At 50.0% G+C, this 16878-nt stretch overlaps 1 protein-coding gene across 1 annotated transcript in view; it reads right to left on the bottom strand.

Moving 5' to 3' along the window:
* Nucleotides 1-3811: 3811 nt before the first annotated feature.
* LOC147092805 (serine/threonine-protein phosphatase 2A 56 kDa regulatory subunit beta isoform-like) overlaps nucleotides 3812-16878 on the bottom strand; it is a 59424-nt gene continuing 46357 nt past the window's right edge. The window contains exon 3 of the mRNA XM_085975689.1: nucleotides 3812-3904. Coding sequence (XP_085831815.1) covers nucleotides 3812-3904 — 93 coding nt within the window. The remainder of the gene's footprint in view (nucleotides 3905-16878) is intronic.

Raw genomic sequence — 16878 nt, 5'->3', positions numbered from 1 at the left:
GGGGCCGAATGGTCCTATTTCTTATGTTCTTATATTACACCCACTGTGTCAAACATAATTCTAATTTTTGATCAAATAATGATTCACAACTCATCTGATAGCCGCAGACTCCTCCCAGGTTCAAATTCCAATGGACGTCTCACTAAACCACCCAACAATGATTTTCTAAGTGTGCAATCAAAGTTTTTAAGAAGCAGTCTTTGATTTCAGATAAATTATGTGTCCATACAACAGGTTACATTCCCACCAGCTTTCATTCTATTCCTAAACCTCCCCTCAGAGACTGGTCTTCATGGTATCGCTTGCCCCAGTCAGAAGGTCGTGGGTTCGAACCCCACTCCAGAGATTTGAGCCCATAATCCAGGCTGACACTCGCAGTGCAGGACTGAGGGAGTGCTGCACTGTCGGAGGTGCCGTCTTTTGGATGAGACGTTAAACCGAGGCCCCATCTGCCCTCTCAGGTGGACGTAAATGATCCCATGGCCACTATTGGAGAACCAGTGGATGTGGTGTATTTGGATTTTCAGAAGCATTCGATAAGGTGCCACAGAAGAGGTTATTAAACAAATTTAGGACTCATGGGATTAGGGGTAATATACTAACATGGATTGAGGATTGGTTAACGGACAGAAAACAGAGAGTAGGAATAAACGGGTCATTTTCGGGTTGGCAGGCTGTAACTAGTGGGGTACGGCAAGGATCAGTGCTTGGACCGCAGCTATTCACGATCTAAATCAATGATTTGGATGATGGGACCAAAATGTAATATATCCAAGTTTCCTGATGATACAAAGCTGGGTGAGAATGTAAGTTGTGAGGAGGATGCAAAGAGGCTTCAAGGGGATATAGATAAGCTAAGTGAGTGGGCAAGAACATGGCAAATGGAATATAATGTGGAGAAATGTAAAGTTATCCACTTTGGTAGGAAAAATCGAAAAGCAGAGTATTTTTAAATGGTGAGAGATTGGGAAATGTTGGTGTTCAGAGGGACCTGGGTGTCCTTGTACACGAATCACAGAAAATTAACATGCAGGTACAGTAAGTAATTAGGAAAGCAAATGGTATGTTGGCCTTTATTACAAGAGGATTTGAGTATAAGAGTAAAGACATCTTACTGCAATTATATAGGGCCCTGGTGAGACCACACCTGGAGTATTGGGTACAGTTTTGGTCTCCTTACCTAAGGAAGGATATACTTGCCATAGAGGGAGTGCAACGAAGGTTCACCAGACTGGTTCCTGGGATGAGGGGATTGTCCTATGAGGAGAGATTGAGTAGACTAGGCCTATATTCTCTAGAGTTTAGAAGAATGAGAGGTGATCTCATTGAAACATACAAAATTCTTACAGGGCTTGACAGGGTAGATGCAGGGAGGATGTTTCCCCCTGACTGGGGAGCCTAGAACCAGGGGTCACAGTCTCAGGATAAGGGGTCAGCCATTTAGGACTGAGATGAGGAGGAATTTCTTCACTCAGAGGGTGGTGAATCTTTGGAATTCTCTACCCCAGAGGGCTGTGGAGGCTCAGTCATTGAGTATATTCAAGACAGAGATCGATAAATCTTTGAATATTAAGGGAATCAAGGGATATGGGGACAGGGCGGGAAAGTGGAGTTGAGGTAGAAGATCAGCCATGATCTTATTGAATGGCGGAACAGGCTCGAGGGGCCGAATGGCCGACTCCTGCTCCTATTTCTTATGTTCTTATGTAAGAGCAGGGCGAGGAGTTCTCCCCGGTGTCGGAGGGGCAGTACTGAGGGAGCACCGCACTGTCGGAGGGGCAGTACTGAGGGAGCGCCGCACTGTCGGAGGGGCAGTACTGAGGGAGCGCCGCACTGTCGGAGGTCCAGTGCTGAGGGAGCGCCGCACTGTCGGAGGGGCGGTGCTGAGGGAGCGCCGCACTGTCGGAGGGGCGGTACTGAGGGAGCGCCGCACTGTCGGAGGGACGGTACTGAGGGAGCTCCGCACTGTCGGAGGGGCGGTACTGAGGGAGCGCCGCACTGTCGGAGGGGCGGTACTGAGGGAGCGCCGCACTGTCGGAGGGGCAGTGCTGAGGGAGCACCGCACTGTCGGAGGGGCAGTACTGAGGGAGCGCCGCACTGTCGGAGGGGCAGTGCTGAGGGAGCACCGCACTGTCGGAGGGGCAGTACTGAGGGAGCGCCGCACTGTCGGAGGGGCAGTGCTGAGGGAGCGCCGCACTGTCGGAGGGGCAGTACTGAGGGAGCGCCACACTGTCGGAGGGGCAGTGCTGAGGGAGCGCCGCACTGTCGGAGGGGCAGTACTGAGGGAGCGCCGCACTGTCGGAGGGGCAGTGCTGAGGGAGCGCCGCACTGTCGGAGGGGCAGTACTGAGGGAGCGCCACACTGTTGGAGGGGCAGTGCTGAGGGAGCGCCGCACTGTCGGAGGGGCAGTACTGAGGGAGCGCTGCACTGTCGGAGGGGCAGTGCTGAGGGAGCGCTGCACTGTCGGAGGGGCAGTTTGTCAGAGGAGATGTTTAACCGAGGCCCCGTCTGCCCTCTGAGGTGGATGTAAAAGATCCCATGGTACTATTTTGAAGAAGAGCAGGGGGAGTTCTCCCCGGTGTCCTGGGACAAATATTCATCGCTCAACCAACATCACAAAAACAGATGATCTGGTCATTATCACATTGCTGTTTGTGGGATCTTGCTGTGCGCAAACTGGCTGCCGCGTTTCCTACATTACAACAGTGACTACACTTCCAAAAAAAACGCGCTTAATTGGCCATAAAGCGCTTTGGGATGTCCTGAGGTGGTGTAAATGAGAGTTTTCTTTCTTTCTCTGCCCCTGTACCTCAGAGTGTAGGATTCCAGCTGCTTTGGGCACCAGCTGCTCAGAAAGAAACGCAATTTATTTTTAAACTCCAAAAAAAAAAATCAGCCGTGAAATTAAAGAGTCGTGTGAAATTAAGCATATGGCAGCCTGTTTAACATAAACTTGAAGATTCACCGACGGGCGAAATGCTCCCAAGATCCACGGTGCCCGTTAGATTGAGGGGGGCTCACGGCCCAGAGCCGCGCCCACAGCATGAGACCGAGGCGAAGGAGAGAGCGGGAAGGGTGACGTCAAGCTTGGTCACCGAGGCCGATGTTAAGGAGGGTCTTAAAAGGAGACAGAAGGTGGAGGGGTTGAGGGAGGGAATGCCAGGGCGTGGGGGCCTCCCTCGGTCGGCAAAAGTGAGAAGGGAAAGGAGGAATGCCGCGTCGAAGTGGAATACAGCTCTGCGTGGGGCTTGTAGGCCTCAAAGAGGTCACAGAGATCGGGAGGGGCGAGGCCATGGAGGGATTTAAACCCGATGAGAATTTTAAATTCGAGGCATTGCCGGACTGGGACCCAATGTAGGTCAGCGAGCACAGGTGTGCCGGGTGAAGGGGGGTCGGTGCGAGTTAGGACACGGGTCAGCAGAGTTTTGGATGAGCTCAAGTTTATGGGAGGTGGGAGGCCGGCCAGGAGTGCGTTGGAATAGTTGAGGCTGGAGGTGACAAAAGCACGGATGAGGGTTTCAACAGCAGAGGGGCTGAGGCGGGGTCGGAGACGGGCGATATTATCAAGGTGGAAGTAGGCGGTCTTGGTGATGGAGAGCATATGGGTACGGAAGCTCAGGGTCGAATCGGATGCCGAGGTTTTCAGTCGGTCTGGTTCATCCCGAGACTGTGGCCAGGGAGGGGTAGGGAGGGCGGGGAGATCGAATCGGCGGTGAGGCAACAGAGTTTGCGGCGGGGACCGATGGCAATGCCTTTGGCCTTCCCAATGCTGAACTGGAGGAAATCGCAGCTCATCCAAGACTGGATGATGTCAGTCTAACATCACAGAGGCAATGGAGGCTTCGAGAAAGGTGGTGAAGTGGTAAAGTTGGGTTTTCTCCATGTACACGTGGAACCTGACCCCCTTAAGGATACGAACATACATACAAATTAGGAGCAGGAGTCGGCCACTCGGCCCCTCGAGCCTGCTCCGCCTTTCAGTAAGATCATGGCTGATCCGATTACTCCACATTCCCGCCTACCCCCGATAACCTTTCACCCCCTTGCTCACCAAGAATCTATCTACCTCTGCCTTAAAAATATTCAAAGACTCCGCTTCCACCGCCCTCTGAGGAAGAGAGTTCCAAAGACTCACGACCCTCTCCTCATCTCTCTCTTAAATGGGCGACCCCTTATTTTTAAACAGTGACCCCTAGTTCTAGATTCTCCCACAAGAGGAAACATCCTCTCCACATCCACCCTGTCAAGACTCCTCAAGATCTTATATGTTTCAATCAATCACCTCTTATTCTTCTAAACGCCAAGAAAAGAAGGGATGAGGGTGTTTTTTTTTTTTTTTGAGGGGAAGATAATGCAGATTTGAAGGGGAGGGGGCAGTACCCGAGGAGAGGAAACAGTTTACAAAATCAGCTGGCGTGGGGGGGCCAGGAAGGGAAGTTGGGTAGAACAACAGAAGACACTGGAAAAACTCAGCAGGCCAGGCAACATCCGTGGAGAGAGAAATAGAGTCAACGTGTCGGGTCGAAACCCTTCGTCAGGACTGAGAGAAAAGGCAGGAAATGAAACAAAAGGCAGTTTGGGGGCTGGGAAATGGGGGAGGGGATGAAAGAAGAGACATGAAGAGATATTCAAGGCGAGACGAGATGGTAATAGGACAGGTAAAGAAACAAACAATGGCTCTCGATGAAGTGTGAAATGCACTGGCAGAGTGAGAGACAGCTGCCATGTGGGAAGTTGGGTGGTCAGCAGTGTCGTGGGAATGGGGTCACGGAGCAGGAGGTGGGTCTCGTGGATGAGATGAGCTCGGAGAGGGCTGTGGGGGGGGGGGGGGGGGGAGAGAAACTAGGAGGTAGAGGAACTGAGGGTGGCTTGGAGGAAGGGCAATAGGAAGGGGGAGGGGAAATAGCAGAGGCTTCTGTCTTGGTGAGGAAGACGTCCGTGAGCTCGTCACGCTTGTTGTAGGGGCGAGGATGGAGAGGGCAGGTGAGACAGGTTAAGGAGATGGATGGTAGCACAGAAGAGAAGCCGAGGGTTATATTTGCTTTCCAAGGTGATAAGATCATAAGAAATAGGGGCAGGAGTAGGCCATGATACACCAGCATCATACTTAGAGTCATAGAGTTATACAGCACAGAAAGAGGCCCTTCGGCCCATCGCGTCCACGCCGGCCATCAAGCCCTGTCTATTCTAATCCCATTTTCCAGCACTTGGTCCGTAGCCTTGTATGCTATGGCCTTTCAAGTGCTCATCCAAATGCTTCTTGAATGTTGTGAGGGTTCCTGCCTCTACCACCCTTTCAGGCAGCGAGTTCCAGATTCCAACCACCCTCTGGGTGAAAAAGTTTTTCCTCAAATCCCCTCTAAACCTCCTGCCCCTTACCTTGAATCTATGCCCCCTGGTTATTGACCCCTCTACTAAGGGGAAAAGTTCCTTTCTATCTACCCTATCTATGCCCCTCATAATTTTGTACACCTCAATCAGGTCCCCCCTCAGCCTTCTCTGCTCCAAGGAAAACAACCCCAGCCTGTCCAGTCTCTCTTCATAGCTGAAGCGCTCCAGCCCAGGTAACATCCTGGTGAATCTCCTCTGCACCCTCTCCAAAGCAATCACATCCTTCCTATAGTGTGGCGACCAGAACTGCACACAGTATTCCAGCTGTGGCCTAACTAGCATTTTGTACAGCTCCATCATAACCTCCCTGCTCTTATATTCTATGCCTCGGCTAATGAAGGCAAGTATCCCATATGCCTTCTTGACCACCTTATCTACCTGTCCTGCTGCCTTCAGGGATCTATGTACATGCACACCAAGGTCCCTCTGATCCTCCCTAGGGTCCTACCATTCATTGTGTATTCCCTTGCCTCGTTAGACCTCCCAAAATGCTTCACCTCACACATACTTGGAATCATAGAATCTTACAGCACAGGAGGCCATTCGGCCCATCGTGCCTGTGCCGGCTCTTTGAAAGAGTTCTCCAATTAGTCCCACCCCCCATCCCCCCCCACCGCCCCCCTGCTCTTTCCCCGTAGCCCTGCAAACTTTTTCCCTTCAGGTATTTCTCCAATTTCCTTTGTGAAAGTTATTATTGAATCTGCTTCCACCGCCCTTTTAGGCAGCACATTCCAGATCACAACTCACTGCGTAAAAAAAATTCTCATCTCTCCCCCTCTGGTTCTTTTGCCAATTATCTTCAACCTGTGCCCTCTGGTTACCGACCCTCCTGCCACTGGAAACAGTTTCTCCTTATTTACTCGATCAAAACCCTTCATGATTTTGAACACCGCGATCAAATCTCCTCTTGTTCTTCTTAGAGCAGAGAAAGCCAACAACAATAACTTGTATTTATATAGCGTCTTCAACATAGTAAACATCTCAAGGCGCTTCACAGGAGCGTTAGAAGACAAAAAATTTGACATCGAGCCACATAAGGAGAAATTAGGGCAGATGACCAAAAGCTTGGTCAAAGAGGTAGGTTTTAAGGAGCGTCTTAAAGCAGGAAAGAGAGGTAAAGATGTGCAGAGGTTTAGGGAGGGAATTCCAGAGCTTAGGGCCCAGGCAACAGAAGGCACGGCCGCCAATGGTGGAGCGATTATAATCAGGAATGCTCAAGAGGCTGGAATTAGAGGAGCGCAGATATCTCGGGGGGGGGGGTTGTGTGGCTGAAGTAGATTACAGGGATCGGGAGGGGCGAGGGCCATGGAGGGATTTGAAAACAAGGATGAGAATTTTGAAATCGAGGTGTTGCTTAACCGGGAACCAGTGTAGGTCAGCGAGCCCAGGGGGTGAGGGGTGAACGGGACTTGGTGCGAGTTAGGACACAGGCAGCAGAGTTTTGTATGACCTCAAGTTTATGTAACAATCCCAATTCATAGAATCATAGAAATTTCCGACACCGAAGGAGGCCATTCAGCCCATCGTGTCTGTGCCGGCCGAAAAGGAGCGATCCACCCTAATCCCACTTTCCTGCTCTTGGTCCGTAGCCCTGTAGGTTACAAGTGCATATCCAAGTACTTTTTAAATGTGATGAGGGTTTCTGCCTCTCCCACCCTTTCAGGCAGTGAGTTCCAGACCCCCACCACCCACTGGGTGAAAAAAGTTCTCCTCAACTCCCCTCTAAACCTCCGACCGATTATTTTAAATCTATGCCTCCTGGTTTTTGACCCTCTCTGCCAAGGGAAATAGGTCCTTCCTATCCACTCTATCTAGGCCCCTCGTAATTTTATACACCTCAATTAGGTCTCCCCTCGGCCTCCTCTGTTCCAAAGAAAACAACCCCAGCCTCTCCAAAATAACAACAGAAAATGCTGGAAAAACTCAGCAGGCCAGGCAACATCCGTGGAGAGAAAATAGAGTCAACGTTTCGGGTCTAACCTTTCCTCAAAACTGGAAAGGAAATGAAACATCTATTTGCTCTCCACGGATGTTGCCTGGCCTGCTGAGTTTTTCCAGCATTTTCTGTTGTTATTTCGGATTTCCAGCATCCGCAGTATTTTGCTATCATCCCAGCCTATCCAATCTTTCCTCATAGCTAAAATTCTCCAGTCTTGGCAACATGCTCGTTAATCTCCTCTGCACCCTCTCTAGTGCGAACACATCTTTCCTGTAATGTGACGACCAGAACTACATGCAGTACTCTAGCTGCGGCCTAACTAGTGTTTTATACAGTTCCAGCATAACCTCCCTGCTCTTATAATCCATGCCTCGGCTAATAAAGGAAAGTATCCCGTACACCTTCTTAACCACCTTATCTACCTGTCCTGCTACCTTCAGGGATCTGTGGACACGCACTCCAAGGTCCCTCTGTTCCCCTACACTTCTCAGTATCCTACCAGTTATTGTGTATTCCCTTGCCTTGTTAGCCCTCCCCAAATGCATTACCTCACACTTCTCTGGATTGAATTCCATTTGCCACTTTTCTGCCCACCTGACCAGTCCACTGATATCTTCCTGCATTCTACAGCTTTCTTCCTCACCATCAGCCACACAGTCAATTTTTGTATTATCTGCAAACTTTTTAATTATGCCCCCTACATTGAAGTCTAAATCATTGATATACACCACAAAAAGCAAGGGACCTAGTACTGAGCCCTGCGGAACAGCCTTCCAGTCACAAAAACACCCGTCGACCATTACCCTTTGCTTCCTGCCACTGAGCCAATTTTGGATCCCATGGGCTTTTACTTTCGTGGCCAGTCTGCCATGTGGGGCCTTATCAAAAGCCTTGCTAAAATCCATGTAGACTACATCAAACGTACTACCCTCATCGACCCTCCTTGTTACCTCCTCAAAAAATTCAATCAAGTTGGCCAGACATGACCTTCCCTTAACAAATCCGTGCCGACTGTCCTTGATTAATCCGTGCCTTTCTAAACGACGATTCATACTGCCCCCTCAGAATTTTTTCCAACAATTAGACTTGGCATTCAGCCCTGCCAGATATTTGAGCCCTGGATTCCTCCTGCAGCCTGAAACAACAACAATTAACCACCACCCCCGCCCCCCCTTCCCCAGTCAACCAGCCCTAGAGCGGTGGTTGGATGCAGCCTTGCCAGACACCTACCACAGACCAAGAGAGAAAGGAGAGGAGGACAGAGGAAACAGGGAGCGAGAGCAAGCGGAAACGCTTTTGGATGGATTGCTATCTCCAATCCCCTCTCCTAGGAACATAGATTACGTCTGTGACAAGTGTCTGCTGCTACAGAAACTCCAGCTCCGTGTTGATGAGCTGGAGTCGGAGCTTCAGACACTGCGACACATCAGGGAGGTGGAGAAGTACCTGGACTCTGTGTATCAGGAGGTGGTCACACCTATGAAGTTAAGTAATTCAGATGTAGCCCATGGTCAGGGACAGGACGGTGTGACTACGAGTGAGGCAGGTATGGGGATCCAGGAGGTAGAGCTGGAGGAGCCGCAGCCCTTGCTCTTGTCCAACAGGTTCGAGGTTCTTACTCCCTGTGGGGACAGGAGCAGGGACTGCAGGGAGGATGAGCAACCTGGCCACAGCACCGTGGAACGGGGGGCCATTCAAGAGGGGGGAGTAAATAGAAATGTTGTAGTGGTAGGGGATAGTATTATTAGGGGGATAGATAGAGTTCTCTGCAGCCGAGAGCGAGAGTCCCGAAGGCTGTGTTGCCTACCCGGTGCCAGGGTTAAGGACATCTCCTCTGGGCTGGAAAGAAACTTGCAGTGGGAGGGGGTGGATCCAGTTGTCGTGGTCCATGTTGGTACAAACGACGTAGATAGGACTAGGAAGCCGGTTCTGTTAAAGGAGTATGAGCAGCTAGGGGTCAAATTAAAAAACAGAAGCTCAAGGGTAATAATCTCTGGACTATTACCTGAGCCACGAGCGAATTTGGCTAGGACAAATAAAATTAGAGAGTTAAATGCGTGGCTCAAAGACTGGTGTGGGAGAAATGGGTTTTGCTTCCTGGGACACTGGCACCAGCACTGGGGCAGGAGGGAGCTGTTCCGTTGGGACGGGCTTCACTTGGCCAGTGCTGGGACTAGAGTCCTGGCGGATCATATAACTAGGGCTGTAGAGAGGGCTTTAAACTAACTAGTGTGGGGGAGGTTCCTAGAGAGCAAATAATAAAAATGACAAGAGAGAAGGTCATAGACTTAGGTAGCAGTGGGGAAATTAAAAACCAGAGCGTGTCAGGAAGGGGCAGAAGGTATGGAGTAAAAGGTAAAGTAATAAAAAGGGCAAAAGCAGGAACTAAGTGTCACAAAACATCTTTGAAAGTTCTCTATCTGAATGCACGTAGCATTCGTAACAAAATAGACGAGTTAATGGCAGAAATAACTACATATGGGTATGATCTTGTGGCCATTACAGAAACATGGCTGCAGGGTGACAATGCCTGGGAATTAAACATACCAGGTTATTTAACGATCAGGAAGGAGAGGTGGGGTGGCTATGTTAATAAAGGAAGGAATCACTGTAATACAGAGAAATGATATTGGGTCAAAAGATCAGGATAATGAAACAGTTTGGGTGGAGGTAAGGAATAATAAGGGGAAAAAAACACTAGTGGGCGTAGTCTATAGGCCTCCGAACAGTGGCAACTCTGTTGGACGGAGTATCAATCAGGAAATAGTTGAGGCTTGTAATAAGGGAATATCTATAATTATGGGGGATTTTAACTATCATATTAATTGGACAAATCAAATTGGGCAGGGCTGCCTTGAGGATGAGTTCATTGAGTGTATTAGGGATGGGTTTCTTGAGCAGTATATAACTGAACCGACCAGGGGGCAAGCAACCTTAGATCTGGTTCTGTGTAACGAGACAGGATTAATTAAAAATGTCCTAGTAAAGGATCCCCTTGGAATGAGTGACCATAACATGGTTGAATTCCATATTCAATTAGAGGGTGAGAAGGTTGGATCTCAAACAAGCGTGCTAAGCTTGAATAAAGGAGATTATGAAGGTATGAGAGCGGAATTGAGTAGAGTGGATTGGGAAAATAGATTAAAGGGTAAGACGATACATGATCAGTGGTGTACATTTAAGGAGTTATTTTACAACTTCCAAAAAATATATATTCCACCGAGAAGAAAAGGGTGTAAAAGAAAAGACAGCCATCCGTGGCTAAGTAAAGAAATTAAGGATAGTATTCAACTAAAAACAAGGGCATATAAAGGTAGCCAAATCTAGTGGGAGGATAGAGGATTGGGAAAACTTTAAAAGACAGCAAAAAATAACAAAAAGATTGATTAAGAAAGGGAAGATAGATTATGAAAGTAAATTAGCAAAAAATATAAAAACAGATAGTAAGAGTTTTTATAGTTATATAAAAAGAAAAAGGGTGGCTAAAGTAAATGTTGGTCCCTTAGAGGATGAGACCGGGAAATTAATGGTGGGAAATATGGAGATGGCAAAAACACTGAATGGATATTTTGTATCAGTCTTTACAGTAGAGGACACTAAGAATATCCCAACACTGGACAAACAGGGGGCTATTGGGGGGGGGGGGGGGGGGGGGGGGGGGAGGAGGAGCTAAACACGATCAAAATCACTAAGGATATGGTACTCGGTAAAATAATGGGACTCAAGGCGGATAAATCACCTGGACCTGATGGCTTACATCCTAGGGGCTTGAGGGAAGTGGCGGTAGGGATTGTGGATGCATTGGTAATAATTTTCCAAAACTCCCTGGACTCAGCAAAGGTCCCGGCAGACTGGAAAACTGCTAATCTAACACCCTTATTTAAAAAGGGCAGTAGACGGAAGGCTGGTAACTATGGACTGGTTAGCCTAACATCTGTGGTAGGTAAAATTTTGGAGTCCATTATTAAGGAGACAGTAACAGGACATTTGGATAATCATAATTTAATAGGACAAAGTCAGAATGGTTTTATGAAAGGGAAGTCATGTTTGACAAATTTGCTGGAGTTCTTTGAGGAAGTAACATATAGGGTGGATAAAGGGGAACCAGTGGACGTAGTGTATTTAGACTTCCAAAAGGCATTTGACAAGGTGTCACACAAAAGATTATTGCTTAAGATAAAAAATCACAGGATTGGGGGTAATATTCTGGCATGGATAGAGGATTGGCTATCTAACAGAAGGCAGAGAGTTGGGATAAATGGTTCATTCTCAGACTGGCAATCAGTAACTAGTGGTGTTCCGCAGGGGTCAGTGCTGGGTCCCCAACTCTTTACAATCTATATTAATGATTTGGAGGAGGGGACCGAGTGTAACATATCAAAGTTTGCAGATGATACTAAGATGGGAGGGAAAGTAGTGAGTGAGGAGGACACAAAAAACCTGCAAGGGGACATAGACAGGCTAAGTAAGTGGGCAGAGATTTGGCAGATGGAATACAATACTGGAAAGTGTGAGGTTATGCACTTTGGCAGGAAAAATCGTAGAGCAAGTTATTATCTTAATGGCAAGAAACTGGAAAGTACTGAAGTACAAAGGGATCTGGGGGTCCTGGTGCACGAAACTCAAAAGGTTAGTATGCAGGTGCAGCAAGTGATTAAGAAGGCCAATGGAATGTTGGCTTTCATTGCTAGGGGGATAGAATATAAAAATAGGGAGGTATTGCTTCAGTTGTACAAGGTATTGGTGAGACCGCACCTGGAATACTGCATACAGTTTTGGTGTCCATACTTAAGAAAGGACATACTTGCTCTCGAGTCAGTACAAAGGTGGTTCACTCGGTTAATCCCGTGGATGAGGGGATGGACATATGAGGAGAGGTTGAGTAGATTGGGACTCTACTCATTGGAGTTCAGAAGAATGAGAGGCGATCTTATTGAAACATATAAGATTGTGAAGGGGTTGGATCGGGTGGATGCGGGGAGGATGTTCCCGATGATGGGTGAAACTAGAACTAGGGGGCATAGTCTTGGAATAAGGGGCTGCTCTTTCAAAACTGAGATGAGGAGGAACTACTTCACTCAGAGGGTGGTAGGTCCATGGAATATGCTGCCCCAAAAAGCTGTAGAAGCTACATCATTACATAAATTTAAAACAGAAATAGACAGTTTCCTAGAAGTAAAGAGAATTAAGGGTTACGGGGAGCGGGCAGGAATTTGGACATGAGTCTAGGTTCGGATCGGTCATGGCCCTGTGGGTAGCGGAGCGGGCCCAGGGGCCGTGTAGCCTGATCCTGCTCCTATTTCGTGTGTCTAATTCTGTTAGGTTCAGGAGATGGTTCTGTGATAGTGGATTGGCGGTTAGGATCAGATCAGCCATGATCTTATTGAATGGCGGAGCAGGCTCGACGGGCCGATTGGCCTACTCCTGCTCCTATTTCTTATGTTCTTATGTTCTTAAACAGGAGGAGGCCATTCAGCCCCTTGAGCCTGCTCCGCCATTCAATAAGATCATGGCGGATTCTTGACCTCAACTCCACTTTCCTGCCCGATCCCCATATCCCTTGATTCCCTTAATATCCAAAAATCATCCACTGAGCCTCCACAGCCCTCTGGGGTAGAGAATTCCAAAGATTCACCACCCTCTGAGTGAAGAAATTTCTCCTCCTCTCAGTCCTAAATGGCCAATCACTTATTCTGAGATTGCGACCCCTAGTTCTGGACTCTCCAGCCAGGGGAAACATCCTTCCTGCATCTGCCCTGTCAAGCCCCTTAAGAATTTTATATGTTTCAATGAGATCACCTCTCATTCTTCTAGACTCTAGGGAATAAAGCCCTAGTCTACTCCATCTCTCCTCATCTCAGCAATCGGTCTAGTGAAGCTTCGTTGCACTCCCTCTAAGGCAAGTATATCCTTCCTTAGGTAAGGAGACCAAAAGTGTGCACAATACTCCAGGTGTGGTCTCACCAGGGCCCTATATAATTGCAGTAAGACTTCTTTACTCTTGTACCCCAATCCCTTGGATTAATCAACAGGCCGCTGACTGAACCAAGCAAACACTGGGCGGCATTCTGACTTTGGGCAATAGTTGCAAAACTGTCGCGGTCGGATCAGCCGCCCATTATACATCTCCCCTGATATCAGCTCCATTGACTTCCCAATCGGGAGAAATGTGCAACGGGTGACTGGACCGAGAGAAGATGTTTCCACTTGTGGGGGGGGCGGGGTGGGGAAAGAGTCTAAAACTAGAGGCCATCAATATAAGATAGTCACCAAGGAATCCAATAGTGAATTCAGGAGAAACTTCTTTACCCAGAGAGTGGTGAGAATGTGGAACTCGCTACCACAGGGAGTGGTTGAGGCGAATAGCAGAGATGCATTTCTTCTCCTCTTCTTAGGCTGTCCCTCGGAACCGAGGATGACTTGCTTCCACACTAAAAATGAGTTCGCAGGTGACTGATGAGTCCAATGCGGGACCTACAGTCTCTGTCACAGGTGGGGCAGATGGTGGTTGAAGGGGCGGGTGGGTGGGGTGCTTGGGTTGACGTGCGCTCCTTCCGCTGCCTGCGCTTAGCTTCCGCTTGCTCCCCGGCGAAGAGACTCGAGGTGTTCGGCGCCTTCCCGGATGCTTCTCCTCCACTTTGTGCGGTCTTGGGCCAGGGATTCCCAGGTGTCGGTGGTGGGGATGTTGCACTTTTTCCAAGGAGGCTTTGAGGGTGTCCGTGAAGCGTTTCCTCTGCCCACCTGGGGCTCTCTTGCCGTGCCGGAGCGCCGAGCAGAGCGCTTGTTTTGGGGAGTCTCGTATCAGGCATGCGGACAATGTGGCCCATCCATCGGAGCTGATCGAGCGTGGTCAAAGCTTCGATGCTGGGGAAGGGGAAGCTGGATAAACACATGAGGGAGAAAGGAATAGAAGGAGATGTTGATGGGGTGAGATGAAGAGGGGCGGAGGAGGCTCGAGTGGAGCATAAACACCGGCACGGACCAGTTGGGCCGAATGGCCTGTTTCTGTGCTGTGAATTCCATGTAAGACTACGTAAGGAGATCACGTGGGACATCAATATTCTGGTGCTCGACACTGATTGGTCGCCGAGTCGACCAAGTCTCTTTCACCTTCCTCCTCTGCTATTTCAGCCCCATTCACAGAGTGTGCTGCTCGCTTCGCCTTCCTGTGCAGTAGTCGACATGTTGGTATTCGTCTAGGAATGGAGGCAGCTCCCACCCAAATACCTTCGCTCAATCAGAACGTCCAACCGTGGCAGCAAATCATTGAGCACGACACCCACCACCCGCCATTCCCCGGGCACAAATACACGCAGTGCCCCACCCAGCAGAAACTAGTTCTAAAACAGCACAGGACACCTACCCGGTTGGTTTGACTTCATTCCTTGAATACCTGTCCCAAACAACAACTCCCCATTTCTACAGCACCTTGAACGTAGTAAAACGTCCCACGGTGCTTCACAGGAGCGATTAGCAAATAAAATTTGACACCGAGCCACATAAGGAGATATTAGGGCAGGTGATCAAAAGCTTGGTCAAAGAGGTAGGTTTTAAGGAGCATCTTAAAGGAGGAGAGAGAGGGGCGGAGAGATTTAGGGAGGGAATTCCAGAGCTTAGGGCCCAGGCAGCTGATGGCACGGCCGCCAATGGTGGAGCGATTAAAATCGGGGGATGCTCAAGAGGCCGGAATTGGAGGAGCGCAGAGATCTCGGAGGGTTGCGAGGCTGGAAGAGGTTACAAGGATAGGGAGGGGCGAGGGCCATGGAGGGATTTGAAAACAAGGATGAGTATTTTAAAATCGAGGCGTTGTTGGACCGGGAGGCCAATGTAGGTCAGTAAGCACAGGGGGTGATGGGTGAACGGGACTCGTTGCGAGTTAGGACACGGGGCAGCCGAGTTTCGGATGAGCTGAAGTTTATGGAGGATGGAAGATGGGAGGCCGGTCAGGAGAGTGTTGGAATAGTCGAGTCTGGAGGGTACATGGATGAGGGTTTCAGCAGCAGATGAGCTGAGGCAGGGCGGAGATGCGTGATGTCGACAATCAAAGCTAAACTGAACATTAATCCATTCCTTCTCTGCTTAAAAAAAGTCACTGCCCACGAGTTTAATGGCTGGAGGGACGGCGTATGGAGGGCGCACATCATTCAAAGAATGAAGACAATCCTACCAGGGAGGTATCCCATCTTCTCCTACGCTCCGTACACGGCAAGAGCATGTCAGCCGTTGCTCAGTGGGTAGCAGCCTCGCCTCTGAGTCAGAAGGTTGTGGGTTCGAGTCCCATTCCAGAGACCAGAGCAGAAAATCCAGGCAGACACTCCCAGTGCAGTACTGAGGGAGCGCCGCACCGTCGGAGGGGCAGGGCTGAGGGGGCGCCGCACCGTCGGAGGGGCAGGGCTGAGGGAGCGCCGCACCGTCGGAGGGGCAGGGCTGAGGGAGCGCCGCACCGTCGGAGGGGCAGGGCTGAGGGAGCGCCGCACCGTCGGAGGGGCAGGGCTGAGGGAGCGCCGCACCGTCGGAGGGGCAGGGCTGAGGGAGCGCCGCACCGTCGGAGGGGCAGGGCTGAGGGAGCGCCGCACCGTCGGAGGGGCAGGGCTGAGGGAGCGCCGCACCGTCGGAGGGGCAGGGCTGAGGGAGCGCCGCACCGTCGGAGGGGCAGGGCTGAGGGAGCGCCGCACCGTCGGAGGGGCAGGGCTGAGGGAGCGCCGCACCGTCGGAGGGGCAGGGCTGAGGGAGCGCCGCACCGTCGGAGGGGCAGGGCTGAGGGAGCGCCGCACCGTCGGAGGGGCAGGGCTGTCGGAGGTGCCGGCTTTCGAATGAGATGTTAAACCGAGGCCCCGTCTTTCCTCTCGGGTGGACGTAAAAGATCCCAAGGCCACTATTGGAAGAAGAGCAGGCGGAGTTCTCTCCGGTATCCTGGGGCCAATATTTATCCCTCAATCAACATCACAAAAGCTGATGATTTGGCCATTATCACATTGCTATTTGTGGGAGCTTGCTGTGCGCAAATTAGCTGCCATGTTTCCTACATTACAACACTTCAAAAAAAGTACTTCATTGGCTGTAAAGCGCTTTGGGACTTCCTGAGGTGGTGAAAGGCGCAGGAGAAATGCTAGTCTTTCTTTTCTTTTATCAGTTAGAATCAGAGTGGAAGCAGCCAATGGAAAGGAAGGAATGAGCCTTTGCCCAGCTCCCGGCAGTGTTGGATGCGCTCAGCTATCCAGCGCTGGGTCACCGGTTTGCCTCAAGTCACCGCACCGTGGGAAGTCCCGTCGGGCCTGGCCTACTCTTAGTCAGGACTCGCTTGCCCACATTAATGCAGCCATCGTCCAAGGTGGGGGAGTTGGGGAACCACCCTGCCCGAATGCAAAACTGAGATACGGCTGATCCACGGTGCGGGGATGTGAGGGAAAACTTTTTTTTAAATTTTTTTTATATAAACGCAGCGAGTGGTGAGGACCTGGAACTGGCAGCCGACGGAAGTGGTGGAAGCAGAGACACTCAATGTTTCCAAGGGGAGACTGGACAGGCACTTGAGGGAAATAAACTTG

This window comes from Somniosus microcephalus, unplaced genomic scaffold (genome assembly GCF_052327205.1).
Source record: "Somniosus microcephalus isolate GS21.2 unplaced genomic scaffold, FLI_Smic_1.0 unresolved_chr2, whole genome shotgun sequence".
Classification (NCBI taxonomy): domain Eukaryota; kingdom Metazoa; phylum Chordata; class Chondrichthyes; order Squaliformes; family Somniosidae; genus Somniosus; species Somniosus microcephalus.
This window is presented reverse-complemented; position numbering and strand designations above follow the sequence as displayed.